This window comes from Perognathus longimembris, chromosome 24, assembly GCF_023159225.1.
Source record: "Perognathus longimembris pacificus isolate PPM17 chromosome 24, ASM2315922v1, whole genome shotgun sequence".
Lineage (NCBI taxonomy): Eukaryota > Metazoa > Chordata > Mammalia > Rodentia > Heteromyidae > Perognathus > Perognathus longimembris.
The window spans coordinates 11,265,344-11,283,600 of record NC_063184.1 but is presented as its reverse complement, the minus strand read 5'-3'; the positions used below and the strand labels follow the sequence as shown (position 1 = coordinate 11,283,600).

The following is an 18,257-nucleotide window of genomic DNA, read 5'->3' as shown; positions in this document are numbered from 1 at the left end:
TAACAAAGATGAATGCTCAGAGAAGTTAAAGAAGATTTCCATCTCTCTATGGAAATCTCTTGTTCTTCACATTCAGGAACACGCTGTGGGACTAAGCTGGCTGTCCGCATGGTGAGACCTCTGTGGCTGCCATTGCCCAGAGCCCCGGAAGCCCGGTTCTGATTGATTCAGGACCCCAGACTTTGCTCCATGACCGAACACGAAGCATCAGGCTCAGAAAGGACCCATCTCCAGCCAGATGACTGAGGGTTGAGGATGCAACCATTGCCAGACACTTCCCCTGAGCCACTTTAAAAGGAGAGCATATCAGAGAAATGGACAGTTCAAAGTACAACAGATGTTGGGTTGTGAATCAGTGGTATAATTCTTGCCCAGCAAACGTGAGGCCCTGGGTTCAACTCTCCAGAAGAACAAAAGTAAATAAATAAATAAAAGGTTCTGCAAATGTGTAGCTGAGCATCTTGTCAGAATCAAAACAGCCTCTGTGTGACAACAGTTACCCGCATAAAGTGGTCACCAAGAGCGGGGCAGGTGGCGGCCTTTGCGGGGAAGGTTGGTTAGGCTTAGCTGAGATAGAGGATGTAGAAGAAGGGACAAGGGTGTGCAGCCTTGATTTCCGTTCTGGGATGTCTTAAGCTCCTGAGTATTGTCTGTTCTCTTCCAACTTCTGGTCCTCTTTCAGGGCCCACTGAATGTCTCCACCAGCCTTCACTAGCACAAGCTGGAAACTCAAGTCACTCTAGTCAGCCTTCTCTCCCTTTCCTGCCATGTCTGCACCCTCACCAAGTCCTATTGGTTCTCCTTCTAGAGCTCTCCAGTTAACTCAACAAAGTAGTTAGTTTGGTGTAGTCCTAGAAGCTAGGAAATCCAAGAGCATGGTGCCGGTCTCCAGGGTGGGCTTTCATGCTGTGCCCTCTTGGTGGAAGGTAGAAGAGGGTTTGAGCACAAGAGAGGGCCAGACTAGCTCTTCTAACCAGTCTACTCTCACCATAACTGACTTGTTTCCACCCAATGACATTAACCCATGCATGAGGGCAAAGTCTTCATGACCTAATAACCTCCCATGAGAATCTACCTCCCAATACTATTGCTTTGGAAATGAAGTTTCCAATACGCAGACTTTGGGAGACCCATTCAAACCACAGCACTATCCTTGTCCACGGTGCAGATGTACCTTATCTGGGCTCCTGCCACAGCTTCCTGAGTGGAGTCCCAGGTCCATTCTGCTCTGTTCCTCCAGTTGATGGGAGGTAAAAGTCTCATGGACTTTCCTGTCTGGGCTGGCTTTGAACCATGATCCTCAGATCTCAGCCTCCTGAGTAACTAAGATTGTAGGCGTGAGTCGCTGGTGCTCAGTTTAAACTAAAAATCTTATACCACCCCCCCCAACTGTCTAGGAATATCTGGCTCTGTAACATGGTTCACTGATGATTCTTCTGCCACCCTGACTAACCACATACTTGCCATGAATCTCTCATGCACAGCTATCTCCACTCAAGACATACTCTGCCTTCTGCTCTTTGTGATGTTGCGTGCAGGTCTCACATCTCAGCTGAGATTTCCCATGCAGGAAGCCTTCGCTTACCTCCAGAAGCATAGAGGGTCACAGCAATGAACTGAGGACCTGGCTTCTTCCTTTTTAAAATAATGTGCTTATTCCATCTGCTTACTTCGTGTCCATCCGAGGTCAATGGTGAGGCTCTGCTTTATGTCAGCCCCCTTAGGAACCGTTTAACTGTGTGAAATACCACTGGTACTAGTGGTGTGATGGCAGTCAGAAAGGAAGCAGGACTGAGGAATGGCACACTGGATCTGAAATGCTTCCATGCAAATAAGCCATAGTATCCTCCTTCCAGAGAAATCTATCCTCCCATATTCCCAGGAGCAGACCCGGAATATGTGAATGGAAGTTGCTTCCATGAGCATCGCGGCTCCTCATCACCCTTTCTCCACATTGCAACTGAAGTATCTTTGTCACACAGGAATTTGGTATTATTTCCTACGTACATCTGGGGACGAGGGTGTGGGAAATCTCTTTTTCTTTCTTTCTGGGACTCATACTTTGTATCTACCACCTGAGCCTCACCTCCAACCGCAGGGAAATCTCCATTAGTTTTATTTTTTTAAGGAAAAACAAAACAACAACAAGAAGAAATGGAAATCTTAGAAAAGTGCCTATAATAAGTAAATATGAACATTTTTACTAGGATGATAGGATTACTGGTTGCTTTATATTTCTTTGAGTCTTCACAATAAATAGCTAATTCTGTTATAATAAAAGAAGAGAGTGTCTGTTAAGTACTTCTTCTTAAACCTAGATGAGATCAAATATTCTAAACATAAACTTCTCTGCATCATTGTAAAAATACATTCAAATGCTAAAGTACACATTATTTTAAAAAGGAAGAAGCCAGGTCCTCAGTTAAGTGACACTTGCAATACATCATTTTTGCCAAATAAAGTAAAGCTTTTAAGCGCAATGTTCTTCTTTCTGCATTTTTTCTCTGCATTTGGTGGCCTGCTATGAACTAATTCTCATGGTTCTTCATATTTTCAGAGATCATGTGAATGTGCACACATGCATGTGTGTGGAATGTCTATTCAACTGGTATCAAACACAAATTATTTCTCTGCCAGATGATAGACGCTGGAGCTAGAGGGGAATTTTAAGACCCTCTGTCCCAATGTCACTGTTGGTTAGGTGGGGGAACTGAAACCCTAAGAGAGTAAGAATTGGCTCCTCCTGTCTTGAAACCCATCAGTGGAAAGGACGTGACACAGTGCTTATGGTTCCTAACTCTACACATGGCATCTCTTCTGCAACTCTGCCCAGGCCCCATGACCTATCAAACCCTTTCACAGGGCGGGTGGAGTCTGCTACAGCTTTCCATGTTTTATGTCCCTGTTCTCTTTGCTGCCTCAACCCCCATTCTTCCTTTTATTGATATGATTTCACTTTTTCTCTAGAGCACAATTCATTACAACAGAAGGTTTACAAATTCCAATCGTCAACTTTTAAAACTTTAATTTCTTCTGCTGACCATTGTGATTCTTGCTCTGAGAAGACAGGTGAAGGGTTCAGATTCTTCAAAAAATAAATTTAATAAGTGTCAATTAAGTGGCAAGAGAATGGAGCCTAGGAAGGATAAATATTAGCTCCAAGCCCTGTGCATTTCCAGACCTTAAGATAGAGTATGATTAAAGTCACCAAGGACTTAAACTCTGCTCTAAAACTCTGCCAAGAAAAAAAAAAACCTGTCCTTTTAATATGGTACTTTTAAGTTTCAATAGAAGATAAATTAAAATGGTGGCTTGTTCTTAGGATTCTACCAATGAAACTCTGGTTGCCACAGAATCAGGCATGCGAGTTATCCCTTTGATGGGGGCTGACTCTGTGGAGTGAATTTTATGTCTCCCCATAATGAGGGCTGAAGGCTGAGCCAAGGCTGGCAGTCATGGACTGGGAAGGTGGGGGTGGGGGGCAGGCAGAGCTGTGCAGCTCAAAGTGCTAGCAGAAAATGAACAAGCTCGTGTGTTGGACAGACAAAGAAAATGATGACCTTCAGAAAATAAGTATCTAGGATGTCTTCACTGTGCTTGTAAGTACAGGACTGTCACCTCCCAAACTGTACAAATTGAGTAAATAAGGAGGTTGAGCACTAATGTCCTGTCTATAGATCTGGTGTGTTTATATGAGGTTGACGCATATGAACATGTCACCCTTGTATGTCAGCAAACACACACTTTTGATTAGGTATGATGGCGTCTGATTATTCTTCACAAGATCTCGACAGCGCTGCAAAGTGAATTCATGATGCCCCATTTTGCACGTGAAGTGAGTGGCTTGACACACGTGAAAATACTCCCAAGCTAGACTACAGAATGCAATGAGGCTGGAATCAAACCCCAGTTCTTCTCTCAGTGCCCCATTCCCATGCACCATATCTTGTCACCTGCCCACCTCATCAAACAAGATGGATGGACTCATGAGGGCAAAAAATCAATCCCCCCCCTTTCTCTTTGATGCCAGTCCTGGGGCTTGAACTCAGTACCAAATTACTTTTCCTTAGCTTTTTTCCCCCCTAAGATCAGTGTTCTACCACTTGAACCACACCTCCGCTTTTGGGTTTGGGGTGGTTAATTAAAGATAAGAGTCTTGTGACCCCCCCCCTTTTTTTTTTTTGCTGGGACTGGCTTTGAAACAATCTTTAGATCTCAGCCTCTTGAACAACTGGGGATTACAGGGGTGAGGCACTGGCACCCAGCTGACATCAAACATTTTTAAGTTCAACAGGTTTCTAGGTTTTTGGATTTAAAAACTGTCTTTTTGTTGTTGTTAGTGGAACCATGGCTTGAACTCGAGTGAGGACTTCCAGCTCATTTCACTCGCTTGCTCAGTGCTGGAACTCTACCCCTGGAACCACACTTCCAGCCCAGCCTTTTGTTTGTTAACTGAAGATGAAGTCTTTTGGACCTTTTTTCCCAGGGCTGGTTTTGAGTCATGATCCTCCAGATCTGAGCCTGCTGAGTAGCTAAGATTACAAGTGGGAGCCGCCAGCATCCCCAGCCGATAGTCTATTTTTTAAAAAGTGTATATAGTACACAAGATGTTGGTCATTTTTCCACTGACAGATCTATTATGAATCACTTGTCATGATCCTCTCTTCTCTTTTTTTAAACTTTTATTTGTTCATCCCATGAGTAAAACATGGTGCGGTAGAATGTTTTCTTTGTTTTGGTCAAGGTTTTGCTATGTTTTTCAGGATGATTTTTCAAGCCCTGCTCTCCAATGATTGTCTGGCCTCAATTTCCTAAATGCTAGGATTAGAGACAGCAGAGGAAGGAGTGACATTGTCTAAAAAGAAATGTATTCTTTACCTGAATTATAAACTGTAATCCCTTTGTATATCACTTTTATAATATCAATTTTTTAAGCTTGTAAGCTTGTGCCCCGTATCCAGCTTCCATCAGTAAAATCTTTTGGATAAGCATACATTATGTTATGCAGATTCCTATTGAATTTTAAGAATAATGAGGTAAAGATTAAAAATAATATTTTAAACTCATTTTAAAGTTTGCATTATTACGATAAGAAACTTTTTGTTTGTATTTGCATCATGGCTGGTTATGTTTACTTTAAAATGTCATGGAAAGTCAGGTACCAGTGGTTCATGCCTATAATCCTAGTTACTCAATAGACTGAGACCTGACGATCTTGGTTCAAAGCCACCCTGGGCAGGAAAGTTCATGAGACTCTTATTTCCAATTAACCCTCAAAAATCTGGAAGAGGAACTATAGTTCAAGTGGAGCAGCACTAGCTAGCTTTGAATAAAAAGCTCAGCGAGAGTGCCAGGCCCTGAAGTTCAGTCCCCAGGCCTGGCACATGCATGTACGCACATACACACACATCATGAAAGTAGAACAGGAACACTCATAAGACAGAAGAGGGAGGGAGTGCCCTTTGAGGGCATGCTCAGCTGATTGACACATCCACTCTTTTCCAGAGAAGACAAGGCTACATTCTTTCTACACAAAGGCCCAGAGTCCCTCACCACCACTCCCTCACTGCCCCCCCACCCCCATCAGTCACCTTTAAACTGAAGTCAATCTCTGGGGAATCCTCAGAAAATGCTGCTTAAGGTGAATGTTGGCTACAGGCACCATAATTAAGAATTTCAAGAATGGGGAAGATGGTAGATGAGAAGCATCTGCTCTTTTCATTCTGTCAGAGAAGACCAGACTCAGAACAAAGAGAGGAAAGAACTTGAAAACAATAAAACAAGGTTACAGGGAGTGAGAAAACTGCACAGAAGCTATGTTAGTGGAAGAAAAGCAGAAAGGAAGGCTGGGTGCTGGTGGCTCATGCCTATAATCCTAGCTGCTACTCAGGAGGCTGAGATCTGAGAATCACGGTTTAAATACAGCCAGGGCAAGAAAGTGCATTAGACTCTTATTTCTAATGAAATACCAGAAATCTAGAAGTGGAGCTATAGCTCAAAGCGGAGAAATAGCTCAGGGACAGGGCCCAGGCCTTGAGTTCAAGCCCCATGACTGACAAAAGAAAGGAAGGAAGGAAGGAAGGAAGGAAGGAAGGAAGGAAGGAAGGAAGGAAGGAAGGAAGGAAGGAAGGAAGGAAAGAGGAATGCAGTGAGGAATTCAGAACCTCAGAACCTCAGGTTCCCCCAATTGGGGAAACAAAAAGCAAAGACTGCACTACAGGTTAATATCAGATGGACCACCATCAGCTTTAGCAGAGAGGAAAAGAATGTCCACAAAAATCATAAGCCTTAACCCCACTACAGAATATTTGTGAGATAAATCACACTCCAATGTGAGAGGCTAGACTTGGAGAAGAAAGCCATTATGGTGGCTCCCTGTATCCAGGAAAGCCATGGAGAGTCGCCATCTTGAGAGTAAGCTGTTTATGAGGACTGAGCACCCCTAAGGCCCTGGGGATAAAGAGCAACCAGCCCTCAATGACTCACTGGACGTGTTGCCATCAAATTCAGTTCTATGTCAGTCTTTAAAAGATGACTGGGGAGAGGAAAATGTCTGACAGGACCCCACAGAGAATCCCAACTAGTGAGAAGGAACACTTTCAGCTTAGAGGACAGAAGCTCCGGAAGCCTGGCTGGATCAGTGATGGAGGCTGGGGATTCTCTGTCCTCAAAGATGTACATACTGCAGAAACATGGATCTGGTGGCTGTGTTGTTGCCATTTTTTTCCTGGTGTGTGTGTGTGTGTGTGTGTGTGTGTGTGTGTGTGTTTGCTTATGTGATGTGTGTGAGAGAGAGAGAGTTCTTTCTTGGTTTTTTCCTTTCTTGTTTTGTGTGTTGTTTTCTCTCTGTGTCTCTTTCTCTCTCTGTATTTGTTTTGTTCTCTTCATTTCATCTCTCCCCTCCCTACTCCAGCACAAGATAGGGTTTGTTTGTTTTTTCTACTACCTCACTCAACTTTCTCATTAACCTCTTCTCTTAGGCTTAGCACTGAACACTCCTTCCCAGTAAAGCCAAATACCTAACATTCGTTATTAGTATTATCCCCACCACTTCCTTATTACAATCCTGAATGACCAAGGTGTTCCTAGAGCACAAAGATACATTTTGTCTTCTATGTTTATCTAAATATATTGGAGCTGGTAATGGTGAGTAATCTTTATTAGGGATTGCCACACATTATGAGAGAGAAGAAGAAGATTAGGGGAAAAACTTTAGTGAAATGAAGACTGAAAAACTATACAAAGAATCAACAAATCCAGGTACTGGTGGCTCACACCTATAATCCTAGCTACACACAAGGCTGAGATCTGAGGATTGCAGTTCAAAGCCAGCTCGGGCAAGAAATTCAGTGAGACTCATCTCCAATAAACTACTTTAAAAAGCTGGAAGTGGCACTGTAGCTCAAGTGGTAGAATGCTCACCTTGAGCAAATGAAGCTCAGGGACAGTATCCAGACCTAGAATTCAAGCCCCAGGACTGGAAAAAAAAAGAATCAATGAAACAGCAAATTATTTCTTTGAAAAAAATAAACATCTTTGGTAAATCCCTAGATAATCTAACCACAAGAAGGAAAGTAGAAACACAAGTTAATAATGCTAGAAATGTAAAGAGGAATATGACAACAAACATCAAGGAAATCCTGCCATAGCATGATTGGGCATATATTCAACCAAGTGTAAATAAATATATAACAAGAATACCACTATATCCATGTTTATTGTAGCCTTGTTCACAATACCCAAATAATGGCCTCAGAGAAAGTGTTCAACAATAGAAGAATGAATAAAGAAAATATACGACATATATGTCATAGATTATTACAAACCACAGAGAACAAAATCAAATTTTTTTCAAAATCTTTGAGAAAAAATGTGATTTTGAGTATCTGAACTTATTTGAATAGCCTCCTCTTAAAAGTAGCATTTACTAACTTGCTTCTTTTTCTATATATGTGATCTGTCACACTTTGAAAGTATTAACAAGTGATTGCTGGAACATTTGTGTGTGTGTGTGTGTGTGTGTGTTTGTGTATGTGTGTATGATATATATAACTTACATGTTTATATGTATATGTGTATATCTCTATCTATCTATATACATATAGTGTGTGTGTGTGTGTGTGTGTGTGTGTGTGTGTGTGTGTGTTGGTACTGAGACTTGAACTCAGGGGTTGGAGACTGTCCTTAAGCTTTTCTTGCTCAAAACTAATGCTCTACCACTTGAGCCATAGCTACACTTCTTTTTCTTTTTCAGCTTTTTCTTGCATGGCGGGGGTAGTTAATTGGAGATAAGAGTCTCAGGGACTTTCCCACCCAGGCTGACTTCAAACTGCGATCCTCAGATCTCAGCCTCCTAAGTAGCTAGGATTACAGGTGTGAGCCATTGGTGCCCAGCTCTCTTTAGATATTGAGATTTAAAAAATGCTTAAAACTGTTTTCCAATCTGTATTTTCCACTGCTAAAATGAAGGAGAGGCCAAGGAGATGTTAATTGAGCACAGCATACACCTTAATGGAAGTTGAGTCTCTCTTTTCTCCTTCTCACATTTTGTGGATGGTCAAATAGGGAGTGTGCCATATTTGGCCTTCCTCTGACCTTGAGCAGTCCATCTTGATGCTCGCTACTGTTCCTAGGCTTGTGCTGCTGGTGCATACCTTGTCAAACATCAATCACTTCTCATTTATTTTGCTAATTCTTCACCTCAGGACATGCCCCCCCCCCCATCTTCCCTTCCTGTTCCCTATCTTCCAATTTGCTATGCAGCAATAATTTCCCTTCACACTGCTCCTGCCAGTTGCTGTGCCAGATGGCTCCAGTTCTGAGCCCCTTCCCACAGCTCCCTGTGAGAACAGCTGCCATTGCCGTGGCTGTGAACACTTCGTGGCTTTGAACTCACAGCTAGGACCAACTCGATGCTCAGTATCAGGAGGGGCTGGCGCTAACGCCAGGAACCATGAAAACAGCACACTTTTTCTTGTTGCTGTTCAGCAAAAGCCCTTAGAAAAGGCTCTTTAGCATTTTTTCCATCATCTGTGTATCAAAATCTCATCGTGGGGTTTAATTCCTCAGCCACCTGACTCAGCCTCCTAGCCGCAAAGTTCCTTTTATGTCTTAAACTCAATTAGAAACCCAGATTTCCCAAAGTGACAGCAGATGTGAAAACACAACATAGGTGTGTGTGTGTGTGTGTGTGTGTGTGTGTGTGTGTGTGTGTGTGCATTTGCAAGCCTGTCTTTTGGAACTCAGCACATTGTCATATCCACTTCTAAATATTTTATTTGACATGATCACTCAGCAACAACAAAATCTAATGTGTGGTTGTTCAGACACTTTTTTCTTGAAGTCAGTCTCTGAGAAAAGACAATGGAATAGAATTCTCATTTAGTTTCTAACATGACATCATCCATATGACATGACCCATAAGATCCTATTTGTGAATCCTCTGACATGGTCAGTCTACGGTGGCCCGAAAAATTCAAACAAAAGAACATTCCAGAGAATCAAATTCTGTGTCGATCAATATGCATTTCAAAGACGCTGTATGTGTGAGTGTGTGTTGTCTTTGGGTCCGGGTTTTTATGTTATTTTCTTTTACTTTCTTTCTTTCATTATTTTTAGGAGGTGGGGGAGGGGAGGCACTCTCTTTCATGTCAATCTGATTGTGTAGAACCCAGGCCCATTTTGCCACTAGGGAGACTTTTCTCTTTGGTTGTCCCTTCCCTACCACACACTCAGGCTCCTTTCATTTCTCGCCCTCTGATGTCAGAGTGCTCCCCACTGTACGTGACGGGGAGATTCCGGGATGGGTGAAGCATGCTGCTTTGCTGTTGAGGAATTCACGATCCGCTCCGTTGGCAGCAAATGAAAGTGGGTATTAATTTCTCAGAGTGTGGGTAGCCACACAAGAGCGCCGGCTGCAAGAATGATACCCACCTAACTCTGTATGTTATGCACAGCATGCTGCCATTTCAAAAGAGGGAGAGCAAAAAGGGGAGGGGGGGAGAAAAAGAAAGAAAGAAAGGAGAGGAAAGAAAAGATTCTCCTGAGATGACTTCTACTGCATTTTGCATCGTTAGGCTTTGGAGAGAGATGTGAGGGGCTTGGGCCCCGAACCGAGCTAAATTATGCAGCTGCCAACCATGCCAAGGCCCTCTAGAATAGGATGCTTCGTTGAGATTTTCCACAATGCTATTGAAGTGCTTATTTTCCTCCTGAAGAGACACAAACAGATGCAAACTTCTGTAAACACTTTAGAAATGAATTCAGTGAGTTTGGCCTCTCGGCGGTCCTCAATAGCTGACAGAAAAATGTCTAATTAGTGCAAGTGGAAATAATAGGGCCACTTGGATCCATTCCATCCTCCTCCAAGTCTACTTTTCCAAGGAACTCAAAGGCCCTTTTGTCTGGCAGGTCACCCTCTCTTGGGCTTTTGTGCTCCGATCTATTAAGAGGAGAAGGGGGGAAAAATAGATTAGGCAATGTTCCCTGCTCAAAGATATGGCATGTTCGTGCAGGGTGCAGAATGGCCTGCTCCCAGCCTCAGTTTACAGGTGCTGGGGGAGGGGTCCTCCAGTGGCCACAGCCAAGAGCAAAGCACACGAGCTTGCAGAGGAGCTCCTTGAAAGAGAGCAGCTTCCTTCCACCCTGTGCCACAGAGCCTGGGCCTCTTCTTTTTCCCCTTCTTGGTTTCCAGGAACATCCATCAAGCCTCAGAGTGGGTGAAAAGAAGAGATGACAAGTAAAATGGTTCACTATTTCCTGAGATCAGCTTTAGAGAGGTGATCTGCATGACCTATTATTTAGCATTGACTCTTCTACAAATTTTACCCACACTTACTTCCAGAGCCAGTTTTTGTCAATTGCTGATATTTTGTCACAGAGGATGAAATGATGGAGTTTTTCTTTTCAATCTTTTTTCCATTGTGTTCTGTGTCTTCTATCAAACACCTGCCTCACTCTGCCTCACTCTTCACTGACCATGTGACTGGATTTCCCTCCAATCCTGAAACAGCAAAGCAAAGACACATTATCCAGATTTCTTTTTCCTCTCTTCTCTTTTTCTTTCTTTCTTTTATTGTTTTTGTGTGTGTGTGTGTGTGTGTGTGTGTGTGTGTGTGTGTGTGTGTTAGTCCTAGGGCTTGAACTCAAGGCCTGGGCACTATCCTTGAACGTTTGTGCTCAATGCTAGTGCTCTATCACTTGATCCATGGCTCTTCTTCTGGCTTTTTGGGGTAGTTAATTGGAAAATTCAAAGCATTGACATTAAAACTATCTCCTGAGAACTTTTTTCTCCTTTCTCTTTTTAAAAAATATGACAGAAACACTCTTTTCGTAGGAATTTAATTTTGTCTTTTTTTCCCCTTACCATAGTCTCATCACAACAAAAGATATAATAGCACCCTACACCCACTGTGTAGCCTCAGCAGTGAGTTCAGATCTAGCTCCAAGGAACTATTTTGCTCCAATAGGTATTGTTCCAAATGACCTTGATCTAACCATGGTGGAAAAGCAGAGGACAAACTGACCCTCAAGAGCCTTGTATCCCTAACATGTGGGGTAAAATGTGGGGCAAATGGAATCCTCTTGTTTGAGATTGCAAAATGATGTGTAACCCCAATGAAAACAGTATGAACCTCACCCCCCAAAATATCTAATAAGATCCAGAAATCCCACTTTGGGGTGTAAATATATCCAAAAGGATTGTAGCCCCTTGTGGTAGTTCATGCCTCTAATCCTAGCCCTGTGGAGAATGAGGCAGGAGAATCCTTAGTTTGAGGCCAGGTTGGGCTGTGTGGTAAATTCCCACTTCACGAAAAGAATTGGAGAAGGGTCTCAAAGAGGCAGGTGCACATCTATGATCGCATAGCACCCTTCACAACAGCTGAGGAGTTGGATAAACAAATCATGTACACATGCACAGCAGAACATCATTAAAAGGGACAAAGTGTTGTCACCTCCTTCAATACGGATGACGCTTGAGGGCACCACGCTGAAGGAAGCCAGGCATCCAAATGCAATGTGGATTCCATTCATACAAAGTAGCTGAAGTAACAAATTCATAGGGACCGGAAGCAGAATGGTGGTTTGTCCAGATTTAAGGAGAAGAGAAGTTGCTGAACATGTAGAGGCTTCAATTTAGAAGAGGAAAGCGTTTGGAGATCTACTTTGCCACAGTGTGAGATTATTTAACACTAGAGAAATAGGTGCTTAAATAAATTATATTTTATGTGCTTCTTGTCCCAATTAAATAAATACAATGCGAAAGAAAAGGAGGAGAGGGAAGAAAAAGGGAAGGTGATGGGGAGAGAGAGGAAGTGGAAGAGGAAGGAGGGGAGGAGATCCTGTCTGACTCTGATCCTCTAGATATTTTCCACTTTGGGAAATCACTTAGGCTCTCAGCCTCAGTTCCTCCTTTAACTGTGTGTGTGTGCACGCGCGTGCGTGCGCACGCACATGCATGAGGACATGTACACATGTGCTTCCGCATGCACACATGCACGCTACACGTGCTGGTCCTGAGGCTTGAACTCAGGCCTGGACATTGTCCCTTGAGAAAATTTTGCTCAAGTCTAGTGCTCTATGACTTGAGCCACAGCTCTACTTCCACCTTTTGGGTGGTTGATTGGAGATAAAAGCCTCATAGACTTGCCTGCCAGGGCTGGCTTTGAATCACAGTCCTCAGATGTCAGCTACCTGGGTAGCCAGGATTACTCTTGTGAGCCTCCAGTGCCTTGCTCTTCATTTCTCTTTGAGAGGGGTGAGAGATTCCAATTAGCTGGTGGGTGTGAACATTCTTCACAAGCCAGGTAGAGAAGCAATGATGGAAGACCTTATTACTGATAAGGAAAAGAGCGAGGTCACTTTTTAGAGCAGCCTGCCTCTGAACACGGCCACTCAGTGGTTCCTGCGATTACTTAAGGGTTTGGAAGGCACATGGGCACCAAGGAGGAAGCAAGACAGAACTACTCATCAAAGGGGCAAGAAGGCATTGGCTGGCTTACTGAGGATCCTGCAACATACATGGCCAGAGAGGATGACAGGATAAAACCTTAATCCTGTCACAACCCCCTAGGTGCCACCACATCTTACAGCCTAGCCAATCCAGAAGCCCAAACAACAATCGCTGCTTCTTATTGAACAGCCTCCTACTCCAAAGCTTCCCTCTCTTTGCCTATTCACACCCCTCTTATCTACAAGCAGTGCAGACCTACTGTAAATATCTTATGTCTGCATTCTCTAAGTTTTCATTACAGAAATAAAAAGCCTTAGCCATTCAATAAACATTTCCCAACCGCTATCTGGCTTTACTTTTGGAAGTTATGGAAACTTGCTCCAGGACTAGGCCCTTTCTCTGGCTAGCATTTGTTCACAGTTCAATAAACCCTTTTATTTCAAAGATGTCTCAGCCTCCAGATTTAATATTTTCAACAACTGCATCGACTGATTTTGTAGTATATGTTAAGTTAAATGCCATCCAAACCTCCAGCTTACTCAAGGGAGATGAGCATGGTTGCTGTGCGCACAGGTCATGTGACAAGTTGTGATGTCACAGGTCATGTGACAGGAGCATGTGACTCAACCTCTGAATCCTTAGCTCCCCTTCTGAAAATGAGCTTAAGGATAGGATCAGCCGAGGCCTGGGTGAATTATTCATCTAACAAGTTTCACATTATGGCTGGCACCTTACTTTTCCGGATGAGTGTTAGTACATAAGACTGCATTGTCAAGAGAGCAGTGCTTTGTAGCGTAATGCTGTAGTAGGCAAATGCTTACTGTGCTTTTCAGCCTGCATGTGTGAACCAACATGCTAACAATGCACTCAGCTTGGTTTTGTAGTAGTAAATTTAAATAATAATAATAGTGAATGATCACCTTGGTCAGGCTACTAATCATATAAACCGCTCTAAGGCCTAAGAGAGCATTTTCCCATGAAAAATATTTATTCACTTTATTTATTTTTACTTCCTATTCATGTTACATTTTTATGTCACTCCTGTTTCTTCATTTCTTGCTCATTAACTAAACATGATCATGTAAACCAATTTTAAAATATTATCTGGAATTCTTTATTTCTTCTTAAAGTAAAAGGTATCCACTCGAGCTGGGCATAGAGGAATATGCCTGTAACCCAACTACTTGGGAGGATGTGGCAGGTATATGACAAATTTGGACCAAGCCAGCCTAGCTGGAAGAAAGTGAGGGAAGGAGTAACATTGTCCAAAGTGAAATGTGCTCTTCACCTGACTTATGTGACTGTAACACCTCTGTACATTACCTTTATAATAACAATTTAATTTTTAAGGCATCGTGGGCTACACAGTGAGACCCTGTCTCAAAAAAAGAGTGTATCCAATAAATAAATCAAGGTGTTATAAATTGATATGCAGATGACTAAAAGAAGGGCTGACTAAAATGGAACAAAAGGAGGAGAGGGAAAGAGAGCAAAAGGAAAAAGAGGAGAGAAGAATGAGAGAGGGGGCAAAAGGAAAAAGAAGAAGAAAGGGGAAGGCAAGGAGAGAGAACAGGAAGGAGGAAAAAAGGAGGGAGGGAAGGAGGGAGGGAGGTAAGAGAGTCAGACAAGCAAGCTCTGGAAGAAACCCTCTTGACACCCTTGCCAGGGAAAATGGCTACAGGACTGAGGGAAACTGAAGACAGAGGGTGAGGGGTGAAACTATGGATTGCTTTGATTTCGTTTTGTCCTCCATACTTTACTGTTTGAATTTTAACAGGAAACACCTTTAGCTCTCCTATAATTTTAGCATCATAATGGGGGTAAATGGAATGGTGGAAATATTTTATCCTTAACTACTCATCAGATTTTTCCTTAATCTTTTCTTCTTCTCATGGCTTTAGTCACCTCATAAGGAACGCTCTTCCACTTGGCTGCGGGTCTTGGCTGTTGCTTTCATTTAAGAACTCCAAGATGGGGGTGAGGGGATCTTGTTTTAGGGTCCTGGCTGTGTTTCTTGTCTGGTCCGTTTCACTTCTCCAGGCGGCCTTGCGAGCATCTATCGTGGCTCAGGACTGTGCGGTCGCCTCGGCCATCGTCTTCTTGATGGACAGGTTCCTGTATGGACTCGATGTTTCTGGAAAACTCCTGCAGGTCGCCAAGGGCCTGCATAAGCTGCAGCCAGCCACACCAATCGCCCCGCAGGTGGTTATTCGCCAAGCCAGGATTTCTGTCAACTCAGGTAGGCGGTGTCCAAGGGCCTCTTCCCCCTGGTTCCTTGGGGTCCCCTGAATCCTCTGGGAGAGGGGGGCAGGTGCCTGGTCCTCAGCTGCCCTTGGCTGCAGAGAAACTTGAACTCTGCAGACGCCCAAGGGCACTGGGGCCGGCGTGCCACCTCTGCCCCGCGCCTCCCCCGCTGCGCCAGCCCTTGCACCCGCCTCTCCGCCGGCACAAAGGCCTTGGCATAAAGGGTTTCAGAGCCAAAAGCAGGGGAGAAAATTGTGAAAGGGTGTGGAAAATACTAATTGGAGCTTTTGTCCTCTAACAAATCTATCCTGCTGCTTTCAAACAGGGGTATCTGAATTGCTATACTTCTGACCAAGAGCCTTTAAAAAGCAGATTAGAATTCTAGTATTTTCTCTTAGCTCTCCTGTCTTCTTTCTGTAGGGCCACTTGACTAAGCTAACAATGGAGCTAACAAACCCACTGAAGCAATTTGAGGGTTGATTTTCTCTCTCTCTCTCTCTCTCTCTCTCTCTCTCTCTCTCTCTCTCTCTGTCATTCACAACACTGGTACAGTACCTGATTAGGTCTGAAAGTATCTTTTTCTTTTTGCCCTGTCACATTGAATGAGATGAAAAATGAGGCTGACAGTCTAACTTAAGATGGGGAGTTGGAAGTGGGGTCTTGGAGGGGAGCTAGGGCTTGTAATGTGTCACAGCCAAGTCCACCTGCAAAGAAGTCCTGAGTGACTTGAATTACCAATACCCACTGCATTGAGAAACGCAGCCAGCTTTGCTATTCTCGTTTCCTAAAATGAAGGCCTCTTGCGCCTCCCAGGCACAAAACATAAGCTCTTTTTTCTTTTGCTCCATTTTAGTTACTGCTATTATTTTAATAATTCTAGTCTGTAAGAGGTTAAACGCTCTTCATTTCCTTTGAGAAGAAGCTGTAGTGACTATACTGCGCAGGACAGCCACTGAACAGACAGAAGAAGAGACAGAGAGAAAAGGACATGGAAAAAATGGGCTTGTGGAAGTTATTTTCTTTTTTCTTTTTTAGGTCCCAGACTGGGACTTGACCTCAGTACCTGATGCTTTTCTTCACAGGCTAGCACTCTACCAACTGAGCCATGCCTGAGGCCCTGGAAGTTGTCTTCATAAGAGCCTCAAGTTCACTTACTTTCAGGCTCCTGCAAATGCAGATAAAGTGTGCTCATGTCTTACGTGCAATTCCAGAGGCAGAATTGAACTGAGAAAGAAAATATTTTGTTCCAAATGTCCCTGATGTTTGGGGCATGAAGAACCCTAACCATAGACTCACCAGGTGGCATCAGATGACAATGGCACAAGGAACATGTTCCGGGGGTGACTCAGGGTGAGGGCTGGCAGTGCCCTGTGGTTTCTCGCAAGACCTTGAAGCCAGGTTCATGCTTGTACTCTTAGCTACTCAGGAGTCTGAGACTTGAGGGACCACGGTTCAAAACCAGCCCAAGCGGGGCCGGGAATATGGCCGAGTGGCAAGAGTGCTTGCCTCGTATACATGAAGCCCTGAGTTCGATTCCTCAGCATCACATATATAGAAAAGGCCAGAAGTGGCGCTGTGACTCAAGTGGCAGAGTGCTAGCCTTGAGTAAAAAGAAACCAGAGACAGTGTGACAGTGCTCAGGCCCTGAGTTCAAGCCCCAGGACTAGCAAAAAAAAACCAGCTCAAGCAGGCAAGTCTATGAGACTCTTCTCTCCAATTAACCAGTAATAAAGTAAGTGGCGGTATGGCTCACATGGTAGAGCAAAAAGCTAATGAAGAGTGCACGCCTCTGGGTTTAAGCCCCAGCACTGGCACAAACACAAAGAAAGAAGAACATGGAACACAGTAACTGTATTTTCACACCACCAAATGAACTTGCTAAGTTTTCTTTTGGTTTCATTCCCTTGTGTCTCCAGCCAAGATGGTAGAGATTGCTTTCCTCTGATAAGGGGCAAGCCTCAGTATCATCAGGAATGGTGAGATGTTCTGCTCGCAGCACCGCACTGCCAAGACATGGGTCCCGAGTCTCAGGTCCCAACAGTTGGGGTTCTTTTTCACAAAGTACCCCAGCCTTATGTAAACTTCAGTCCAAAAATCTTATCTGGAGCCTCCAAGTGGATTGGGAGAGGGAGAAGTCGAGGGTGGGGGAGGGATTACAGCAGGGTGTGAGCAAGCATGGGGTAGCATGAAGAGACTGCTCCTCCAGAAGCCTTGAGGTGGCCCGTGAGAGGAAGTGTGTTAGAGTCAGGAAGAGTGCGCTGGGTAAGAGAAGCCAGCAGTTCACCTCCTCCTGCACACGCTTTCACTGTGGGCACTGTCTAGAGTTCAGATTCCTTTTCTCCATCAATCAGAGGTGACAAAGACAGAAAAGTGTTTAAAGCACACAGAGTAAGTTATGTGAAAACAGAAGAGACTGTGGAAGGAACAGGAAATCAGACTCCTCATGCAAGGAGGAGTCCCAGAGCCAGGGGATCCTCTGTTTCTCACCAAGTAGGACCCCCCAAAAGACAATCTGACACACATGTTTTTTAAGTTACAAATGTGTGTATATACTTGTATATATACTCACACATACACAGTTCTTTCTGTAGGCTATAAGAATGTAGCCAGCCAATAGAAAGAGCCAGAAAATCAACTTCCCCTACATGCCTGCCTATTCCTCTGCCATAAGCTGAAATACCTTAGAACCCAGAGCCATTTTCTCAGGTGTCCCATAGTAGGATACTAATACTAATAAAAATGGTTTTTCTCCAGCTAAGTATAGTTCCTATGCTTAATATGCTGTCTTTTCTCTGTTTCCTTTAAGAGTTTCTTACTGCATTTTTTTCGTAGTTTTACTAAAGTGTGTCTAAAGATAGATTTAGTGTTTTATTTTTTCTAAGGTTAGATAGATTCCTTGAATGTTAGACTTTCTTCCATGTGTTTTTCCCCAGCTCTGAATCTACTTACTCCTAGAAGTGCAATTGTGATTACCTGGGTTTTTCATTCTCTTTGAACTTTATAACTTCTTTTTTCTATTTTCTTCTACTTTATTCTTTCTTTGTCTTTTCTTTTTCTTTTT

General features: G+C 43.5%; 1 protein-coding gene across 1 annotated transcript in view; it reads left to right on the top strand.

The window, feature by feature from the left end:
• Positions 1-18,257, top strand: part of Alpk1 (alpha kinase 1) — an 85,830-nt gene that overhangs the window by 49,472 nt on the left and 18,101 nt on the right. Inside the window, exon 4 of the mRNA XM_048333677.1 lies at positions 14,993-15,191. Within this exon, the coding sequence (XP_048189634.1) occupies positions 14,993-15,191 (199 nt within the window). The remainder of the gene's footprint in view (positions 1-14,992; positions 15,192-18,257) is intronic.